Here is a 21,987-nt window from a genome sequence, read left to right as displayed (position 1 = left end):
ACACCATACCCTCTAAGCAACCACGGCGGGTGTGTCTTCCTTCCTTATAGCCTCTATACTGCTTCGTTCGCGCTGTAAGTAAGATGCAATTGTACCGACTCGCCCAACTACGTAGCTATACAGTTTTTCTATTCATTACTGTTTTCGGACGTTTCCTTCGTGAGTGCGTGTGCGAAGCCTGCAGAGATTGTTCTAAATCAGCCCGTGGACTTACGGCCATATTATTTATTTATTTATTTATTTATTTATTTAAAGATACCTTACAGACTATAAGGAGCTATAATATGGATAGAATTGAACATGCTCTCAGGAACGGAGGAAGCCTAAAATCAGTGAAGAAGAAACTAGGAATAGGCAAACATCAGATGTATGCGTTAAGAGACAAAGCCGGCAATATCATTACTAATATGGATGAGATAGTTCAAGTGGCTGAGGAGTTCTATAGAGATTTATACAGTACCAGTAGCACCCACGACGATAATGTGAGAGAGAATAGCCTAGAGGAATTTGAAATCCCACAAGTAACGCCGGAAGAAGTAAAGAACGCCTTGGGAGTAATGCAAAGAGGGAAGGCAGCTGGGGAGGATCAGGTAACAGCAAATTTGTTGAAGGATGGTGGGAACATTGTTCTAGAGAGACTGTCCACCCTATATACACAATGCCTCATGACCTCGAGCGTACCGGAATCTTGGAAGAACGATAACATAATCCTAATCCATAAGAAAGTGGACGTCAAAGACTTGAAAAATTATAGACCGATCAGCTTACTGTCCGTTGCCTACAAAGTATTTACTAAGGTAATCGCAAATAGAATCAGGAACACCTTAGACTTCTGTCAACCAAAGGACCAGGCAGGATTCCGTAAAGGATACTCAACAATAGACCATATTCACACTATCAATCAGGTGATAGAGAAATGTGCGGAATATAACGAACCCTTATATATAGCTTTCATTGATTACGAAAAAGCGTTTGATTCAGTCGAAACCTCAGCAGTCATGGAGGCATTACGGAATCAGGGTGTAGACGAGTCATATGTAAAAATACTGAAAGATATCTATAGCGGCTCCACAGCCACCGTAGTCCTCCATAAAGAAAGCAACAAAATCTCAATAAACAAAGGCGTCAGACAAGTAGATACGATCTCTCCAATGCTATTCACAGCGTGTTTACAGGAGATATTCAGAGACCTGGAGTGGGAAAAACTGGGGATAAAAGTTGATGGAGAATACCTTAGTAACTTGTGATTCACTGATGATATTGCATTGCTTAGTAACTCAGGAGACCAATTGCAATGCATGCTCACTGACCTGGAGAGGCAAAGCAGAAGGGTGGGTCTAAAGAGTAATCTGCAGAAAACTAAAGTAATGTTTAACAGTCTCGGAAGAGAACAGCAGTTTACGATAGGTAGCGAGGCACTGAAAGTGGTAAGGGAATACATCTACTTAGGGCAGGTATGACCACGGATCCGGATCATGAGACTGAAATAATCAGAAGAATAAGAATGGGCTGGGGTGCGTTTGGCAGGCATTCTCAGATCATGAACAGCAGGTTGCCACTATCCCTCAACAGAAAAGTATATAACAGCTGTTTCTTACCAGTACTCACGGATGGGGCAGAAACCTGGAGGCTTACGAAAAGGGTTCTGCTTAAATTGAGGACGACGCAACGAGCTATGGAAAGAAGAATGATGGGTGTAACGTTAAGGGATAAGAAAAGAGCAGATTAGGTGAGGGAACAAACGCGGGTTAATGACATCTTAGTTGAAATCAAGAAAAAGAAATGGGCATGGGCAGGACATGTAATGAGGAGGGAAGATAACCGATGGTCATTAAGGGTTACGGACTGGATTCCGAGGGAAGGGAAGCGTAGCAGGGGGCGGCAGAAAGTTAGGTGGGCGGATGACATTAAGAAGTTTGCAGGGACAACATGGCCATAATTAGTACATGACCGGGGTAGTTGGAGAAGTATGGGAGAGGCCTTTGCCCTGCAGTGGGCGTAACCAGGCTGATGATGATGACCTTAAAGGCCCCTGGTGGCATTGTGTAAGGGGGGGAGAGTATACCGAAAGATTATACAATAATTAGAATACATATGTGAATACATATACAAAAAATACAGTGTAAGAAATGCGCTAACATGCTGTAATGTGGTGTTAAAATTTTTACAAAGACAAACCGAATGCTTTTGAACGCGAGAGGTCAGTGAACAAGAAATTTTCACAAAGTAAAATATGACCAATAAAATTACAGTGCGAGTGGAACAATATTTGGCTATAGTAAAACAGTATTTAAGGCGTAGTAGCACAATAATAACGGGAAACTCGAGAAAAAAGTAATACGTTAGGTTACGTAGAGTTTGAAAAATGCGTTGGTAGAAGATGCCGGAATTTTTCCTGGTAACTCTCATAAGCGATGGCGTTAGGAAGGTTGTTCCAAAGGCGAATGGCTGTTGGAAGAGCGGAGTCGTTAAATGAATTTGTCTTTCCGTAGCTACGCACGAAATTGAACTGATTGTACAGCCGGTGTGACCTGTAATGAGGAGTTTCAAGAGGCAGGACTGATGGTGCTGCATTATGGACATATTTATGAAATAATGATAGCAGGGCTATATCACGACGACGATGCAAGGGCTGTAGTGAGAGGTCGAGTTTAATTTGTGTTATGCTTTTGTTATAGCCATAACAACGTGAAATAAAACGTGCAGCCCTATTCTGGATAGATCCGAGTTTTTCGATCAAGTATTTCTGATGGGGAGACCAGACGGATGCGGCGTATTCAAGCTGAGGTCGAACGAATGTTAGATAAGCTAGTTTACGAACGTATTTAGTAGAATTATGCAACTTGCGTCTTATGTGCCCTAATGATCTTGAAGCATTGGCACATATGTATTCAATGGGATATGTATGTATACACTTTCTCGACGAATGTCTATGTTAACTTTTGGTAAGCGACCCGCTCGGAAACCTATGCACCACTTCTGTTTACAGAGAGCACAGAGACATTTATCGGACCAAAACAACGTCTTTATAACGCAAGGCGGTCCGCAAGAAGTCGATAAACAATCTGCAGTCTGTATAACTTCATTTTAAGAGTGCTTTGGTCTACATAGGCTCAAATCGTTCACACAAGTGAGATACGCTGGCATCACACCGAAAGAGGCACACTGTTTGTGCGCTTTCTGTGCTAACACAGCCGATACATGCCCGAACTCTCTCCATAAGATGCAAGAAACGTTACTGCACTGCAAGACAACTCGACAGCGAACTAGGTCTCGATAGTCCTCCGAGTGAACAGACAGTAATTGAACACCGTCCCCGCCGATCATCGGCTCAGAAGGCAGTGAAAGCACTTTTGTGCTTTCTTAGAACGTCTGGTTTGCAAGAGCGGCTATGACTCAAGTACTGTCCGTGCACGTCTCTGTACACTGTCTCTTTTCTCCCTTCCCTTTCTCCGTTCCCCCAGCGTAGGGTAGACTACTGGTTAACATCTCTGCCTTCCCCCCCTCTCTCTCTTAACGTGGGGATACACTTCTTTTTCCAGGGAACTATGGCGTCAGCCAGCAGATTCAACCCCTGCAGTGTGGCCATATGGTACGCAAACATACCGGGCCAAACACATAAAACCCCGGCGTTTACCCCATACCATGTTCATTAGGCCGTAATCCCCGAAATAGCCTGCAACGGCTCAAAATAAAAAGGACGCGGCAGTACGAAGCAGACTCCGCGCGCGAGGGGGAGGAGAATTTATCGACGCGATTCCACGATATATTAGCAAGAACCAGAGGACTTCGCGTTACTACAATGGAAATATGCCGAAAGATGTTCGCTGACAACAACGATTAACCAGATGTAAGTTAGATCGATAAAAAGTTGTAAACAATACCAAAAACAATTCAGAATAGGTACAGTATACAGGTGCAAAGACCTGAAAATATGTAAAACGTTACAAACACGCAACACATTCTACATTGTGAGCAAGACCGGACACCAATAAAATGTCGTAAAACCCGCAAAGTCAAGACAAGGCGCAGAACTTCAAAAGACACAGAAGAAACAGAGGAACCGAGGGGCTCCCGCTTTCCCGATAAACACATGATAAACCAATACCCATTATACGAGGTTTATAATAAATTCAATCTCCGCTCGTATATAACTGGTTCTAGATTTCAAGAAGTGTACATCCCCTATGCTTTCCACAGCTTCACTGTTCGCTGAATTGATATGGTTGTGCACAAAAAAGAAAGAGAGAGAGAAGAGAAATAATAAAGGGCGGCGGATCGGCAGCAGCGGGGCTGACGCCGTCCCTCGACGGGGACACAGGCGGGCATCAAGGCCGCGGGTCTCCCCATCTGGATCCACTGCCATGGTAACCACGCGCTCGCTACGGAGACTAATCTGGACGAAAGCCTCCCTCCTCGTAATGCCAGCGTCCCTCGGGGTAGCGCGTGCGCGCACATCCACGCACGCACACGACGAGGGCATCGGGCGCCGAGGCGACGCCGCTCGCGGGTCTTGCGTCAGGCGCACGCCGGCTACGGGCAGCCACACACGGGCGTTCCGGCGCGCAAGCCGCGTGCTCCTCCGTGCCCCACATTCAGAGCTGTGTATATATATAGTCTTGAACGGCTTTTAGACGTCTAATAGGCGATTTGTACGATGGTGAGCGAAGTTGACTTCAGCGGTCGCCTTCGCACTTCGGGTGTTTTATTTGCTCGCCACGCTATTCGTCGGTCGTCGAGTTGTGTCTCAGGCTGGAGCAAACGTTTTAACCCGGGAATCGCGCGACTCTAGAGTCCCCAGAGATAGGGCTACCTTATCGCCAATTTTGATAGTTTTAGACGGCTCTTAGACGTCTATGGACAACTTGTTTGCTTATAGAAAATTTGCTTTCAGCGGGACGGACTGACGGAATAGTTGATTTGGAGTTACCTACAATGTAGAACTACAGGAGAACACGAAAAGAAAACGGGCAATTGCGTGAGCTGCAGGTCTACCTCATGGAAAAAAAAAAAAGTTTTCTTCGCAATAGCTACCTGTGAGACATTATTTTCTTTGACTGTGTTGCACTGTTTGTAATATAATACCTTGTTTTGATAACTCTCTCTCATATATATATATATATATAACGAAAAGATAACTTGTCGCCGGTGGGAACTACATTACAATTTTAACCACAGCCAGTTACCGCTATGCTATCCTTCTATCCTTGGCTTCATTACGTTCTGGTGTTATGATTGGGGGTTCAATCCCATCGCTCGTGATCCGTTGTCAAGATTGGAGTCGGGCATGAATTAGAAGGTAGCTGGCCCATGCCGTCGTCCAACTTATCCACGCTGAGGACATTGATGAAGGGAAGGACTGCTTCTCATCGAGAACGAGGAATATGGGATTATTCACAGTATTTATATCAGTCTAACATGACTGCTTGAGAAAGTACATCAGTCTAACATGACTGCTTGAGAGAGAGTGTCAGTCTAACATGACTGCAAAGTGTATCGAGCATCCGCACAACAGCCGTTTATAAACACTCGGTCCTCCCCCGATTCCAAGGTGGCGGAAACGTTCGTCCAGTCATCGTAAACACGTCGCCTCTCCGCCGGACGGTGTACGCGCACACGCACACACACACACACACACACACACACACACACACACACACACACACACACACACACACACACACACACACACACACACACACACACACACACACACACACACACACACACACACACACACACACACACACACACACACACACACACACACACACACACACACACACACACACACACACACACACAGGTTCTCGGTCCGAAACCGACATCACACGAATTTCGTAGAACTCGGAGCGGACACGGGTAGCGGACACGGGTAGCGCACCCGGGTAGCACATGGTCTTGCGTCTTAGTCGGCGCATGGGAAGGAGCCTTGAACTGCGTTCCCGCGGCAACTGCCCCGCTCATAGCAGAACAGAGCCGCGTTGGTGCGCTCGGTAATAATAGTTCGCCCGCCGAACTCATTCAGTCACAACGGCGACGAGGCTAGAGCGTAACGGTGGCGGTTTCAGCACAAAGCCTGCTTCGTCAAACGCATCCTAGCTGAAGCGACGAAGATTGGCGGACGCGCGTATTGTTCCCGACACAAAGTCGACTTAGTCACGCCGTGGCTAGAGGTTGGCGGCGGCGCTCCTGGAAAGTTGCGGCCACTGTTGCAACTGGTTGGCAAAACTTGCACTGCAGCTGGCCGTTCTTAACACTGGCTTTATGTGGTCGTCATTAACATTAACAAACATCGAGCCCTTCTGCTTCCATTCTCATCGTTCATTCATCTCGAGGGTATCAAATCTGGTAGCCTTGATGTTATTAGGCAGCATACGAAGGTTTATTAGCCACCGTGTCTGTTCTGCTAAAGTCACGTGTTACGTGACCCCATCGGGCAAAGAACGGCGTTTAACATTCGTCAGCCATGGCTATGAGGGGCGCTGGCTAACACTACCAGGGCTAGATCTATAGTGCACATAAATACCAAAGTTAGTGGACGGTTTGGTGGCTGTCGCTGCAGACCAATTGTGAGAGCACCGCACGCGTAATGCGGAGGCTCCGACTGGCGACAAGTTATCTTTTAGTCCACTTTCATTTCCCCTTTTCCTCATTATTTTCTACATTTCAATTTGAAGCCCAGCTAATTACCCCTATGCTTTCCTTGGCTTCATCGCCTGTTGGCTTCTTATGGTCGTGATGAAATACGCACATATAGTGCAAGTGACGGTGGTCTGCTTCAGAGCGCCGTTAGCTGCACTTTGCTCCTCAAAGAGGCACGACGTGTGTGGAGATTGAGCTCCTGAACGACGCTTTGGAACGCGGTCAACGAAAGCCTCCCTATGCAGTTTTTGCAGGTCAAAGCCAGTCCGTAACTTCATCACTCACAGCAAGTACCTATAGCGTTGAGGCGTGAAACGCCATCACTCGATCACGATCAACAGGCGGCTTGTGCGCGATGTGAAAGGTCAGGAGTACTAGGGACCGTAGTCAGGAGGAAGATTTCGAGCTTTCATTTTTTTAATATTCTAATTATTTCTCGCAATACATATGCTAATAGGCCTCTACTATAAGCGATGCACGCATGAGCGAATACTTGTGTCGTGCTGGTATGCTACCGTCTCCGGAAACCGCTCAATGAACGACATATCTGTATTTTGTTTTTCTTTATGCACAATAAAGATTGCATTGTATACCTTCGCTTCCCTTATCTGCGAGTGTGCAACGTCTTTGACAGCAAAAGCCTTTCTTCGGCTCGTCTCCTCACATGTCGATTTGCATGTTTCTAGCCGTTTATGGCCAACTTGTGGCACTAGATGTCACTGTGCAAAAAGGAGGTGAGGCCTGCAGACAGGACACAAGAGTAGAGAAGTGGACAACACGAACGCCGAGCTTCTCTACTTCTCTACTCTTGTGTCCTGTCACTTCACCTCTTTTTTGCATAATGAATCCTCACCAAATAGCTCAGCTTTTTGTCGTTCTAAGCTTCATTTCTAGATGTCAGTACTTCACACTAGAAATAAATGAAATAAATGAAATAAATAAATAAATAAATAAATAAATATATAAATAATGTCCCATGGTCAGTTGCGAGCGCTGTTCCCCCAGACGGAAGCTAGATGCTCTGGCGCCTAGACCACGGGCGAAAAAAAAAAGTTGGAAAAAAGTAGACTATGGGAGTATATCTGAAAAGGCAGAATAATCTTGTACCAACCAGTGCTGGAGACGCTTTGTGCGTTAATTAGGCCCATCGCATAGCAACGAATTCACTCGCGGAATGCATCGCTGAGGATGAAGTAGTTACGCGACGCGTTCGTCCCGGAAATTCGCTGCGCGTCTGCCATAGTGCTGTGGCGTGTTTCTAGAAGTTCAAGCACGTCGTGTCTTGTTATTCAACAGGTCTGAATACTAAATAAAAGCTGCGCTTTCTCTGCAAGGTCCACCATGGTTGCCTCGGGACGCGTTCGTCATTGAAATCTGCAGCGCGTCTCTTGTCGCTCACAAGGATATCAACGCAAGGTTGGCTCTGGCGGGACCTTTTTTCCTTTTTTGTTTTGTTCTCGTGCGTTATGATACTCGAGGGCCTTCGTCCCATCCGGAACAAACACGCCAGGCTGGCGCGGCTCTGCGAAGCATGGACGACAGAGTCCTCCCCCCCGTGCGCACGCGAGGCGCGCCAAGGAAACGCTACTCTCGATGTGGGAGTTTCTTCGCGGATCGGGCGTCATAAGAAGTAGCTGAAAGCTGCCCTGATACGCTTCTCACCCCATCCCAAATAACCCCGCTCCTCGCTTAGGCCACAGGCCAGTCCTCCCTGAAAACATTAATTAATTAATTAATTAATAATTAATCACCCAGTGACTGGCGATTAGAACGTCCTGCTTACCCGTGGAATGCATATATACAACGGCATTTACAACAAACATTAAGACCTGCACGGACGTACACAGATGAAATTGCGTACGTTTCCTGCCTGCCACGGAAATAAGTTAATTCTCACAAAACTTTATTTGGCCCTTCTACAGACGACTTATAGACGTCTTTCACAACGGTCCATGCAATCTGCCTAGAGACCCTGTGGATAGCGCTGGTTTTTTCTTTTTTCTTTAACTAATGCACAAGGCTCTACAAAAGATCTGATCTAAATTCACGGGTCTATATAGGCTTCAAATATAGACTGAATTGCAAATTTCCCAACATGCACGGTCCTCAGAAACCACAACAGAAAAAGGTACGGTTGCGGCACCTTCGTTATGCAAATGGGGCTAAATCTTTTGGACAATTTGTAGACACTGTGTACCGACGGACGCATGTACAGGAGCGCAGTGCGGTTTTTCACAAGTTTATGCAGAGTCTACGAAACGTATTGATCCTTTGCATACGTTCTGCTTCTTGGAACGAGGTCATGTGCTTGATTTCCAGCCCGCAGCGGCCGCGTTGCGATGGAGGGTGCAGTTTGTGAAAGTTAGTGTCCCGAGATTTTAATGCAAGCAGAACACACACGCACGCGCGCGCACGGGCGCGCTTCCTGAGTGGCCAAATTAATCAGTTGCCCACAACGATGCGGCATGCGTGATAATACAATCACTTATTGCTTTATAGGAGATCCAGGAGTGAAAGTGAACAATCGCGAAACCTGAAAGGCATGATGGAGGCAGACGTGTTCACCCGAGGCCATGGCACGAGATTTTCAGAAGTCAGCGAGTCATACTCCACGCACGGCATTAATTTTTTTCCGATGTTAAGTATGCTCAGTATACGTATAAAAAAGGAAGCATGACGCGCACTAACTGCCCAGAGGGCTCACGGCGTTGAAAAAAAAAAAAATTATGGGGTTTCACGTGCCAAAACCACTTTCTGATTATGAGGCACGCCGTCGTGGAGGACTCCGGAAATTTAGACCACTTGGGGTTCTTTAACGTGCACCTAAATCTAAGTACACGGGTGTTTTCGCATTTCGCCTCCATCGAAATGCGGCCGCCGTGGCCGGGATTCGATCCCGCGACCTCGTGCTCAGCAGCCCAACACCATAGCAACTGAGCAACCACGGCGGGTCCGGCGTTGATAGTTCTAACATCAATGGAGCAGTCATCTTTATGCATCTCGACGAAGTACAGGTCATCAATGTGACGCTTCCAATTCCCAGTGAACAACAACAATGACAAAAAAAACTACTAATATTTTAGCGACTGACTCGCCAGATTCCCAAACATTGCCGATCTTCGCACGCAGTCTTCATCTTCATTAAGGAACTGAAAGAAGGTTCGGCGTTGAGCTAGTTGGTTCCTCTAGGAATGCGATTCATCTTAACAACGGAGACGAGAAAAGCATCACAAGAGCTCTTGATGCTCAAGGCAAGAAATACGAGCTCGCCAAGTCACTTAGACAAAAAGCTCGCTTCGTTAAACAGGCACAGGGGTTGCCGAGCTTACTTAAGATCGGCCCAGATTTGCCACTAAGTGCAAACTTTCACGTTTATTATCGTGATAAATTATAACGCCGACGACGAGATAAGGTGTATATATTCATTGCGAACCAACTGTTAATAATGAACTCAACAAAAGAAAAATGCACGATGCGGTCTACTGAATAGACGAGACAAAGAAAGGAACGATCGCAAGCGAAAAAAAAAAAAAAAGATTGCGCGTTTATTCGCGCAGCGGGAGTCCCATATTATCATTTCTTTCTCGAAATTTACGCGATCATTCTTCGCACGCAGTTTCATTGTATATGGTGCTGAAAGCCACTGCGGGAGGGACTGCATAGGCGCCAGCTGAGATAGGTCTCTTCCTACGAGCGCAGCTGGATGGTTAGAGCCGACCGCCATGCGATAAATCGCCCGGCCATGACACGCCGGTAATGTAAGTTCGTTTCGTGCAGCGCGAGTGGCATGCTGTTTCGACTGACGAACTTACAGCTACTGCTTCGTTGAAGACTGAGCGGGACTAGCGCGTCCAAAGGAAACAGTTTCGGGAGGTGGCAACTACCGTCGCATGAACCTTCCGCCCGTAGGTTCGCACATACGCAAAACAAAACCCAAGCTTATTCAGGGACCGAATTCACAAAGCTTTTCGTTCGTACAGGTGCGGCTTGCCATTGGACGACCTCTGGCAATACACGTCCAACATCACGGGACTTGCTGGCATCTGTTTTCACTAAGAGTCCTATAGATGTGGTTGTATACGCGTTCAGCGGTTGTTTAAGAATTTATTATTGTTTTGTAAAAACGGGTCCTGTTGTTTCGTAATCCTCTTGCGTTCTTTTTTACCACAAGCCGATAGCAGCCCCTAACTTTGGGTAATCAATATGTAAAACTCCCGAATTAGCGCATAAACGCGGTGCTGAGAAGCATAAGAACAATTTCTTTCTTTGTTTTTAAAAGCGAAAACATTTCTATGGCTACCCAATGGGATAACCCCCGTCCGTGCTTCCGTCGGTCACGTAAGACGATCGCTTTCAATATAGGGTGAGCAGCGGCAAGCGAATTGACCTTCGTGCTGCCTCTCGCTTCAACGCGAACTAAGGGCGAGAACACAGCGCACACGAAGCTATCAGCACTAGGCGCACTCTGTCCCCAACGCAGATCGCTTTCAAGATAGGGCCCGCGCGGCCGCGCCGTACGCAGCCACCGCGGGAATACGGTTGATCACGGTCGATAACGGTTCGACGCGGATGGATAAGGTGCTAAAGAGTGATAGCAGCTTATAATGATCAGAACGTCATCAGCGCACCTGGCACCGCCCCCTGCAGTAGTTTGCTTGCGTCTTCAATTCACCTTGCGCCGCCGTCCTCAGCAGTTCGTGTTGCCGTAGCGCTGTTCGGATCAAGTTTCATAACACTGATAATGACATCGGGCTGCGTGGAGCTGATCAAGCGACACGATCCTTACGCATACTTAGACAACTCCCTGCATGTGATGTTTGCGCATGCGAGGAGAACATTGACCACATATTGTGCCATTGTCCTCAATTTCAAGCACAAAGACAGTATTTGTCCGACACATTGAGGAAACTAGACGATCGTCCTCTGAGTGAACAGACAATATTAGAGCACCGTCCCTACCGATCATCGGCTCAGAAGGCAGTGAAGGCACTTTTGTGTTTTCTCAGAACTTCTGGTTTGCTCGAGCGACTTTAACTAAGGTGCTGTCCGTACACGTACCTACACCTTCTCTCTCCCTTCTTTCTCTTCCCCTTCTCCCTTCCCCCAGTGTAGGGTAGCCAACCAGACTATTGACTGGTTAACATCCCTGCCTTCCTGTATTCTTCTCTCTCTCTCTCTCTCCCAGAGGAGTTTCTGTCTGAACTTTCTTTCTGCTCGGTTTTAATATATTACAATTGTGTTGTTTTAACGTGCCGAAAATGCACAGTAGGTAATGAAGGATGCCGTAGTGGGTAGATTAAATTCAACCCTTTTGGGGTTCTTTAACGGAAAGTCGCGACCAACGGCTTGGAGGTGACGGCGTCAGGATATATATATATATATATATATATATATATATATATATATATATATATATATATATATATATATATATATATATATATATTCTAGCGCAGCTGTGCAACGCGTAATTCCTTCAATACATTGCATTGGTCGAGCCCGCGCTCGTAATTGGAAACCACCACGGATGAAATTTGATTTCATCCGCGGCATATTTAGGCTGCGACGAAAAGAAACTTAACTTTTTTTTTTCGGGGCACCATTGGTTTGCGAACATTTGCTCGCGAGCGCACGAGTGTTTTCGCATTGCGCTCCAATCCGCAAGCTGCGAATCGAACCCGCGACCTTATGGTGAGCAGCAGAACACCACAGCAAATGAGAAACCTTGGTGGGTTTGCTCGGTTTGAGCGACATTTTCAAGCAGTATACCGCGCATAAGGCAGTCACCCGGTCTCGATCGGCATATGTTAAACTTTGCACCTGCTGTAGTCTTATTATTCTTCGCATTCTCCGTGTACTTAGATTTAGGTGCACGTTAAAGAACCCCAGGTGGTCGAAATTTCCGGAGTCCTCCACTACGGCGTGCCTCATAATCAGAAAGTGGTTTTGGCACGTAAAACCCCATAATTTTTCTTCGCATTCTCTGCAGCGCATTACTCGAGCGTTCTAGTCAGATGTGTGGACGTCTGTGCATTCCAATAATAAACTGGGTTGACCTGCAACAAGTGGAGAGGAACGGCTTTTCAGCCATACCGCAAATCACAGCTCTAGCGCTACTCTCTTGACGTCAGAGGAAAAGAGGTGAGAAGACGAGGCTGCCGGCAAGCCAAGTTTCTCAGTCAACATAGAAATCGCCAAGGAGCTCTCGCGGCTGTTTTGACATTTTTATACGCAGAGAGCACTTTGTATGTAGCTGCATGGCCTTTGAGCCCGCACTGACATTTTAGCTACCCATACGGGCTTCGTGGGTTCTGCAGACACGAGTCAACTTTCTTCGTGCGTCAGAGAATGTCTCGCAGCATGAGGCACTTCAGTAGGTCAAGTTTATAATCTGTCGCATTACGCCATGGCAGCTACGGGCGTAACTTAACGAACGGCGGATAGTTGACGAAAAAGTTACGAAGATGGTGTCATCGTTTTTTAATTTGACCATTACTTCACTAAAACCACGTAGTTGAAGTATGCTGATCTTTCAACGACGTTTCAGTTTGACGCACCCCGCAAGGTTAGAAAATCAATGCGTAATCCTCGAATATAACGCCACCACCACCTAATAATTAGCAGCTAAAATATAACATTTCTACTTCCATTCCGGTTATTTGTATGCGAGAAAAAAAAAAAAAAACACGGTAGCTCACCGTTGAGGCAGGAGAAGTTCCTCAGAAAGGCCGCGCGGAACATCTTCAGGTGCCGCCTCAGTTCCTGTTCTCCCGGTCCTTCAAAGCTGCAGAACATGAATGCGCCGAAACACAAGTAGCTCATTTGCATCAGCACGAGCAGCACGAGAAGGAAGTTGCTCCGCCGCATCCCCATCAGGCGCTTGTAGTGCGCCGACTTGCCGTTACCGCCGCCGCCGGCGTAACTCATAGGCTTTACCAGGCTTTCCGTGCTTTGGGGAAGGACGAGCTTCTGCGTGTCCGTGACCATCATCATCTCGCCACCTCCGATCTCGAGATTACGGTCCATCATAGACGGTGTCTCCGTCTCGAAAAGAGAAGCAACGACAACACCCACTCACACAGGCGGTCGTCGAGTTGTCGGCAAGGCTACCGCTCAACCTGTTGCACACAGCTGTCGTCTGCAGCGAGAGGCTGGCGAGTCGTCGGTCAACGCAGGCAAACGACGGCGGAGCGAGCGGTGATGCGGGAGCAGATGGCGACGAAGCGAAACGCGAGAGAAGCACAGGGAACTGAGCGCGGCGGACCCAACGGTCAAGAGATGCGGTGAAAGATTAACCTAAGTAACAGTTTCTGAAAGTGATAGGCCATAATAGCTCGTCGCACAGGGGTGCACCAGATGTGTACTGTCTGTTTTGTCTGCTGAGGCAAAGCGATTGTCGTTAGCTACCGTCGATGCAGAAGAACGAGCGCGGTACGAACCAAACGCGAAAGCAGACGTGGCCGAGCCGCTGTCGCAGCCTTTTCAGAGGGAGCCGAGCAGACGACCGCCGCCGGCCGCCCGTCGTCTGCTTTCTAGAGCGGCGCGGAAGTGGCGCCCCCAGCTCCGGCAGGGTACTCTCGGAAACAGCGAGCACCCAGCGACGTCACTTCCTCCGTATGGTTACAGCAGCCGCCAGCTCGCTCTTCTGATCGCATTTCCCTTTCGCAAACACGCGCCGGTTTTGCCGCACGCCTAGCCCGCGCAGAAAGGAAGAAAGAGAATATTGAGAGAGAGAAAGAGGCGTGGAGGGAAGAGGATGACGACGGCGGTTTATGGAATATCTCTGGAAAGAAGGATGGAAGAGGAGGTCCGCTGGGCTCCGGCATTCGCGCATGTACTGATAACACGTCGCCGCACAATCGCTCAACCACGGGAAACTTTTTTCTTTTTCTTTTTTTTTTGCAGTTCATAAGACATAGTTTGATAGAGCCAAACGCAATCGCAGATTCATTCCTGCAATTGTGACGTCAGCCTGTACCTGTACCCACTTGTACCCATTGCGAACTGTTAAAACCCGAATGCAAAGAACAAATAGATAAAACATGATGATATGGTTGGTCGGTGTCGGTCTCTTCAGCAGCGAGATGATAACGATATAATGGTAACGACACTTCTAAGCCCTGCTCCCATCCTGCCTCACCACCTCAACTTCCTCGTCCTGTGCAGAGAAGCGAAATGATTGCAAATTGCGTGTTCTTTGAACGCCCCGCTCTCGTTCTCCCCTCACACGCACGCACGCACACTTTTATTTTTCAGAAACTGGACTTCTCTGGTATCACGTTTTCAGGGAGGAGAAAAAAGAGCAATAGAGAAACAAACACGGCCACTTATGAGAACCTGTGACTGGTGCGGAACATAGAGCTAGCGCAAGCCAATAAAAAGCGCAACTATGGGAACGCCTGCGCCTTCAAAACACGTGTCCCTCCCTGCCAGAATATCGTTTGTAATGGCGACTAAGTTGTGCTCCATGTGGTACGGAATGGACAACTAAAGCAAACAGTACGTCACATAATAATAATCTGGCTTTCAATAAGTATCAAACGATTCACATGATCGTGCAAATACGAAACCGACCTGAGTGAATGAAGCACCGATTCGTCACGTGACTTCGCTGTAAGAAAAATTATGCAGATCCAGCGCACATGTTCAAACCTACGTGTATCGAAGCTTTCGTGAAGCGGTAATTTAGATGCTTTACAACTGACGGCGATGCGTAGCATTTACTTTTACAGCGAAGCTGTTATGGACAACTTTCCTCACTATCCTGTTCGTGTGCCGGGCCGAACGGCGGCGGAGGTGACGCAGGCGTTAAGCGCTCCCCATAAGTGGGCCGACCCCGAAGTACTTAAGAAGGGTGTAAGATTGGGTTTGCTAGTAAAACATTCTTTAAAGTTTGAATAACAACGCAAGGGCAGCAGAGGGGACAGAAGAGAGAACAGAGCGCTAACTTCAAACAGTTTATTTTCTTTTCAGAAAGCATAGCAAGTTTCATAGCCACGCATTAGCACGCCAACTATGCGTAGAACGCCGCGACAAAGCCATACAACATTCAACGTGGCACCGATAGCCCGAGGTATCTGACCTCCTCGTCAGTTAGCGCGACAAAGCTGACGCACCCATCTTTTAAAGATAGAATTTTTGCCGCTTCGATTGTTTCACGCGTGACACGATCGCTGTGTTTTGCCACGATACTTGTATCTTGGCTTACATCCACACGTGCTGAAATGGGCAAGAAACCAACCCTCTTTAGCGCGGTCAACATTTTACTTGTACTCTTTCAGACTTTCATGAAAAAGATCAAAAGCAGAGCCAATGTCATTTGTCGTAGGTTAAACCTCGAATCTGTTTTAAAGGGCATGTCAAAAATTTTTCCCTTGAAGTTTTCTTCTCTGCGAAAATTCATAAAGTTGACATGCCCTTTAGGCTTATCGTTTTAGAAAATGGCACCTGGTAAATATGCGTCGCTCTTTTCTTACAGAAAAACCTAAATTGTTTAAAAGTGGACGATCTCTTTCTTTTAAAAAAACTCTGATGCAGTCCAGCAATTTGTCACTCCCCCATGCAATGAAAACATGTTTGATTTTTTCAGTTGACGTTAAGGGCCTTTATTATTCTATACCACATGTTTCACTACTCCTTCAACGTTCCAGACGCAGTCCGTATCAGGGTCAGTGTTTTTTTTTGTAGAATTACTTCTTTTATCTACAGTCGACTTACATCCATTGGGATGGTAAACCTCACCTCCAAAAAGAAGGCATTTGCATCGGCTCATGCATCGCTCCCATATTAAGTGATTTGTTTTTAGCAAAACTTGACAGATCTGTGTCGGATGCTTTTATCAACACTAACGGTATAGCTGCTTTTAGATACGTTGATGACTTTCTAATTTTTCTTGACAGTGATGCCCGTTCGTACCAGTCTGATGCTTTTTTAGTTATGGGCACAGTGCGCAAATGCTTTAAACCACTAGAACTAATCCATGAATTTTCAGAGAATGGTGTAGTAAGATACCTAGATGTTAAGCTACTTTTGCACGAAACCGTTCTTGTTGGATATACTACCCATGTGGGCAACAAGCCACTACTTCCATTCAACTCCGCGCACTCTAAACTTATAAAACGTGGCATTGTTAGCTCATGTTTCAAAAATTCCTTAAGAAACTCCTGCGAACATAAAATGATCGACAGCTTTTGTAAGCAGTCTGAACGGTTAACTTCGCCAGGCTATCCGTCGCTTGTACAAGTCTCTGTTGCTGAAGGCCTGCTGTGCAGCTGTTCATCCGTGGTGAATGAAAATCCAGACGGAGCAACTCGGTATAGACAAAAATTGCGGTAACAGCGAAGTCCTCCAAGATCAACTTCTGGCCGTCCGGAGAGCTCACGACATCGGGAAAGCCTTTGGCCTATCGGTGCCTACGTGGGCGGAGCCACCGACTTAGCCTGGGGGCTTGTGCCCTCGGACCCTAGTTTCTCTGGACTAAAATAAAGTTCTTGCCATGCCATGCCATGCCAATCTCGTACATCCATAGAATCGCGCACAATCTGAAAAAGGTCACTCAGCGTGTTAACGACAAAGTTGTCTTCCCTGCCCCTGAAAAATTAGGCAACCTGTGCAAAATAACCGTCCCAGCATCTAGGTCCAAACGAGGGTGCTTTATCACACACAAGAATAAATTCATAGATTGCACAAACAACGCGGTGTATCGGATTCCTCTGTCCTATGGTAAATATTATATCGGACAGACGGGCCGCTGCGTTAACGAAAGAATGAAAGAGCACCAGTGCAATGTTGACCGCGCTAAACAGGGTGGGCTTTCTGCCCACTGCCTCATGTGTGGATGTACGCCAAGATACAAAGAATGTAGTATCGTGGCAAAACACGGTGACCGTGTCACACGTGAAACCATCGAAGCGGGAAAAATTCCATGTTTAAAAGATGGGTGCGTCAGCAGCCATCTTTGTCGCGCTTATACTGACAAGGAGGTCAGATACCTTGGGCTATCGATGACACGTTGAATTTTGTATGGCTTTGTCGCGGCGTTCTGCGTATGGTTGGTGTGCTATTGTGTGGCTATAAATCTTCCTATGCTTTCTGAAAAGAAAATAATCTTTTGGAAGTTAGCGCTCTGTTCTCGCTTCTGTCCCCTCTGCTGTCCTTGCGCTGTTATTCAAGCTTTGAAGATATTATAATACCGGGTCGACCCACGGTGGAAGTGAAGCAGGCGTGAGCTGATCCCAAAGATAGTGCAATGCCGGGCGGACCCGCGGCGGAGCTGAAGCAGGCGTTAAGCACTCCCCATACGTGGACCGGTCCCGAAGACAGTGCAAGGCCGGGCCGACCCGCAGTGGAGGTGAAGCAGGCGTTAAGCACTCCCCATACGTGGGCTGGTCCAGAAGACAGTGCAAGGCCGGGCCGACCCGCGGCGGAGGTGAAGCAGGCGTTAAGCACTCCCCATACGTGGGCTGGTCCAGAAGATAGTGCAAGGCCGGGCCGACCCGCAGTGGAGGTGAAGCAGGCGTTAAGCACTCCCCATACGTGGGCTGGTCCAGAAGACAGTGCAAGGCCGGGCCGACCCGCGGCGGAGGTGAAGCAGGCGTTAAGCACTCCCCATACGTGGGCTGGTCCAGAAGATAGTGCAAGGCCGGGCCGACCCGCGGCGGAGGTGGAGCAGGCGTTAAGCACTCCCCATACGTGGGCTGGTCCAGAAGATAGTGCAAGGCCGGGCCGACCCGCAGCGGAGGTGCAGTTCGCCATTAGGGGGCCCACATAGACAGGTTTGCTGGTCATCCTTCTTCACAGAGTGGAAGAGCAATGAGTTTTTTTTTTTACTTTCATATTACGCAACGTGTAATCTTAAGAAATGCTTATCAACCCCAAATGTCGCAAGTTTATTCTCATGTATTTCTTTATATTTATGCACTACACCCCTCACAACCTATGCCCAAACGCAAACTCGAAATTAGGAGGATGCACGGTGTCAGATGTCCATGCAGTCACGTGACGAGCACGAGGGCGATGTACGATGCTTGTCGAGGGAAGAATGATGTTGACTAGAAACTGGATGTTTAGGCACTAAAGATTGCTATTTTAGACGCCTATAACAGGCACCAAAGCTGTCATTTAAAGAGACTGGCCAGAATTTGTTGGCCACAACTGGCCGGAATATGTTGTGAGACGTTGATGGAAATGAAATGACCCCGATTTATAGTGATAGAATCCAGCACGCTGTTAGCGATTTAAGTAGGAATTATAATTTGAACTGGCAAAGAAAGTCTCAAAAACCAGCAAGTGGCGAGACCTGGCGGCGAAATCTTGGTACTTAAAAATTGTGGGGTTTTACGTGACAAAACCCCGATCTGATTATGAGGCACGCCGTAGTGGAGGACTCCAGAGATTTGGACCACCTGGGGTTCTTTAACGTGCACTTAAATCTCAGTTCCACGGGTGTTTTCGCATTTCGCCCTCATCGAAATGCGGCCGCCGTGGGCGGGATTCGATCCCGCGACCTCGCGCTTAGCAACCTAACACCACAGCGACTAAGCAGCCACGGCGGGAAGTCTTGGCACTTCGGATGTATTCTATAAAATTACTGTACGTAAGTCGACTGTTATTAAGTACATCATAATTATTGCTTAAAATTTCAGTTGTTATATTATTAGACACTCGCGCATAATTCTATGCTTCGGAAATCAAAAGCGCACGCGTGGTTACGGCAAGACGCAGAAATCCGTATCACGTGTGAAGGCGTCGTTTCGTTTTCTATCAGATTGGTTTCGTTTTGGCTGGTTAAACACCAAAGCAGTTGGACAGGAAACCACGAAAACACGTAGCTATTATCGCAGAAATCAGTTAACAATTCGGAAATCATGAATCGCATGAACATAGACTTGGTAAACAAAATTATACTTTGTTACAGCACTGCCACACTTGTCGTCCGCTTCCCACTAATGCCGGTGTGTATAATCGCTATCGCGCTCACCTATCATCGTTTTCAGCCTACTTCTAGTGAACGACTACGACTCACTGATCGAAAAATTCTAATAAAAATGTTCCACGGTGTTTTCCGCGTTAGCACTTCACGATTAAACACTCTGACCGGTAAGCTTTTCATTGCACTAAAAAAATGGGTACCATGAAAATTGGTTGTCAGTCCCTTTAATGCATATACAGAGTGCTTCACATTACTTGAGCCAAACTTTAAAAACATGCAACTGCTTCGTAGCTGGATAGAACCAAGGTAATTTTGTTTGCCTGCGCTTGGATATACTCAGACTATTTTTTGCATTCTGCCTAATTACATAATGAATCCTAATTAATTAATCAACTTCTAAAATATTATAATTAGATTAAAGGTGTAAAAGAGAAAATTGTAGAGCAAGATGAAAAGCTCCCGATACAGCTTTCTGTTGCTCAATACGTGCTATATAAAAGTGTTTTTCCCAGAGTGAAAGAAGCCTGCGAATACACGCAAAGTGCCTCGAGCGGCCAGTCGCGCGGCAATTTTGTGTGTATTTGCGGGCTTCTTTCACGCACGGAAAAACCCTTTTCCAGCACAGGCCGAGGCAGCTTGACCAGAAACAACAGCAGAAGAACGGTCGAGGAACAAAATTTACCCACGGACGGGAGCTGCAATTTGCGTGGCGGCTAAGCCAGCGCGCGGGGGAACAGCGGCGGCCCGTGCGTAGCTACGCCGTAGCAGCAGTACGCGCACGTATTTGCCTAAGCTTCGTCTGTCTGTCTGTCTTCCATCTCGATTTTGCGATTTCGTAAGTTGACAATATTCAAGAAAATGTTGCGTTATAACTGCAGCAACTCGCAGTGATTACGCATGGGCGCAGATATTTTATTTCCTTCTGTGTTCAAAGAGACCAAGATTTCTTGAAAATTAAAAGAAATATATAACGCTAGGCGGAACGCAATGTTTACTAACGGCGCGTTTCGTTATGTATCAACGATATTGCAAAAAGTGTTCGCTATGTGAGACTGTTTGCTGATGACTGTGCTATTCTCTCGCATGAAAAGTGTCACTGACCAAGTCTTGCTCAATGATTCTTTGAGAGCTGTTGGAGAGTGGCGTGAGAAATGGGACGTGAGAATCAATCTTGACAAAACTGCCGCTACGTCTGTATCAAATAAGAAAAGGCCACTGGCGTTTACGTATAAGAGAGAGAGAGAGAGAGAGAGAGCAAGGAGAGGAAAGGCAGGGAGGTCAACCAGACGAGCGCCCGGTTTGCTACCTTACACTTGAGGTAACGAAAAGGGCGAATAGAAACGTATGAAGTTAAGAATGAAACAGTTAGGTGATCCACTCAGTTAAATTACATCGGCGTTACAATTACTTCAAATTTAAGCTGAAAGAACCACATTGAATATATCTGCATGTGGATTGTCTGAAGGCAAGCTGGGCGTTTTAAGACGAAGATTAAGACATGTCATGTCTGAAACAAAGCTTATAACTTATAAAACAATAGTGGGCGTATAGGACTGTGCTGTGGCTTTCTCACCCTATGAAGTGATTTATTTTTCTTCTTTTTTCATTTTCCTACATATTTTGTTTTATATTGTTGTTTCTGCCATGAGAAAAGGAATAGCCGTCACCATTATAAGGTGACTACGTCTCTTTCTTTTATTTTCATTTCAATAAAAGAAAAGTGGGACCAACTTTAGAGTAGTATAGCATAATTTGGGATCCGCACAGTCAAAAGCTAGTGAATGGGCTGGAACGAATGCAACGACTAGCAGCCAGGTTCATTTATCCATGCTTCCAGAGAACGCAGTCGCTGGCTGCTTTACTTCACCGGGCTCGCATTAAAAAAAAAAAAAAAATGTCTGTGCGCAGACAGATCGCATGCAGGCCTGAAATCCTGTATCGTCTGTATAATAAAAAAGAGCCTAGTTTATATTTGCAGCCTCCGGGAAGACTGTCACCGCTTGTTAATCACCTTTATGCCTTCTTACCCTACACTAGAAGAGTTAATGCATTCAAAGTTTTCCTTTTTTTTTTTTTTTTGCCACGTACAATTTCCAAATGGAATAAGCTCGACTCGGATGCGTTTGCCGAACGTCATTCATCTGAAACTTTTCAGCAACGTTTGAAATAAACAAATAAATAAATAAATAAATAAAACTGCAGAGCAACAACGATTGCGCAAATTGACGTGCTACCCTCCTTGTTATACTACACATTCGTCCCATGAACAATCGCAACGCCAGAGTTCCCTCCAGTAATTCTTGTAGAAGACGACGACGACAATAGCCCACCTTTCTATGTTTATAATAAAGCGAAAATAATACATCCATCCAATCGCAGCAATTGCTACAAAGGAAGCCCATACGGGCTTT

At 46.6% G+C, this 21,987-nt stretch overlaps 1 protein-coding gene across 4 annotated transcripts in view; it reads right to left on the bottom strand.

The window, feature by feature from the left end:
- LOC126533004 (potassium channel subfamily K member 1-like) overlaps window positions 1–21,987 on the bottom strand; it is a 358,646-nt gene that overhangs the window by 105,080 nt on the left and 231,579 nt on the right. The window contains exon 1 of one of the 4 annotated variants that reach the window (XM_050180186.3): window positions 13,344–14,823. The exons of 2 other annotated variants lie outside the window; for them this stretch is intronic. In XM_050180186.3, coding sequence (XP_050036143.1) covers window positions 13,344–13,674 — 331 coding nt within the window. In that variant the 5' untranslated portion in view covers window positions 13,675–14,823. Of the gene's footprint in view, window positions 1–13,343; window positions 14,824–21,987 lie in introns of those variants that run through there. One more of the 4 variants, XM_050180187.3, reaches the window with a different exon arrangement.

Source organism: Dermacentor andersoni, chromosome 7, assembly GCF_023375885.2.
Source record: "Dermacentor andersoni chromosome 7, qqDerAnde1_hic_scaffold, whole genome shotgun sequence".
NCBI classification, from domain to species: Eukaryota; Metazoa; Arthropoda; class Arachnida; order Ixodida; family Ixodidae; genus Dermacentor; species Dermacentor andersoni.
This window is presented reverse-complemented; position numbering and strand designations above follow the sequence as displayed.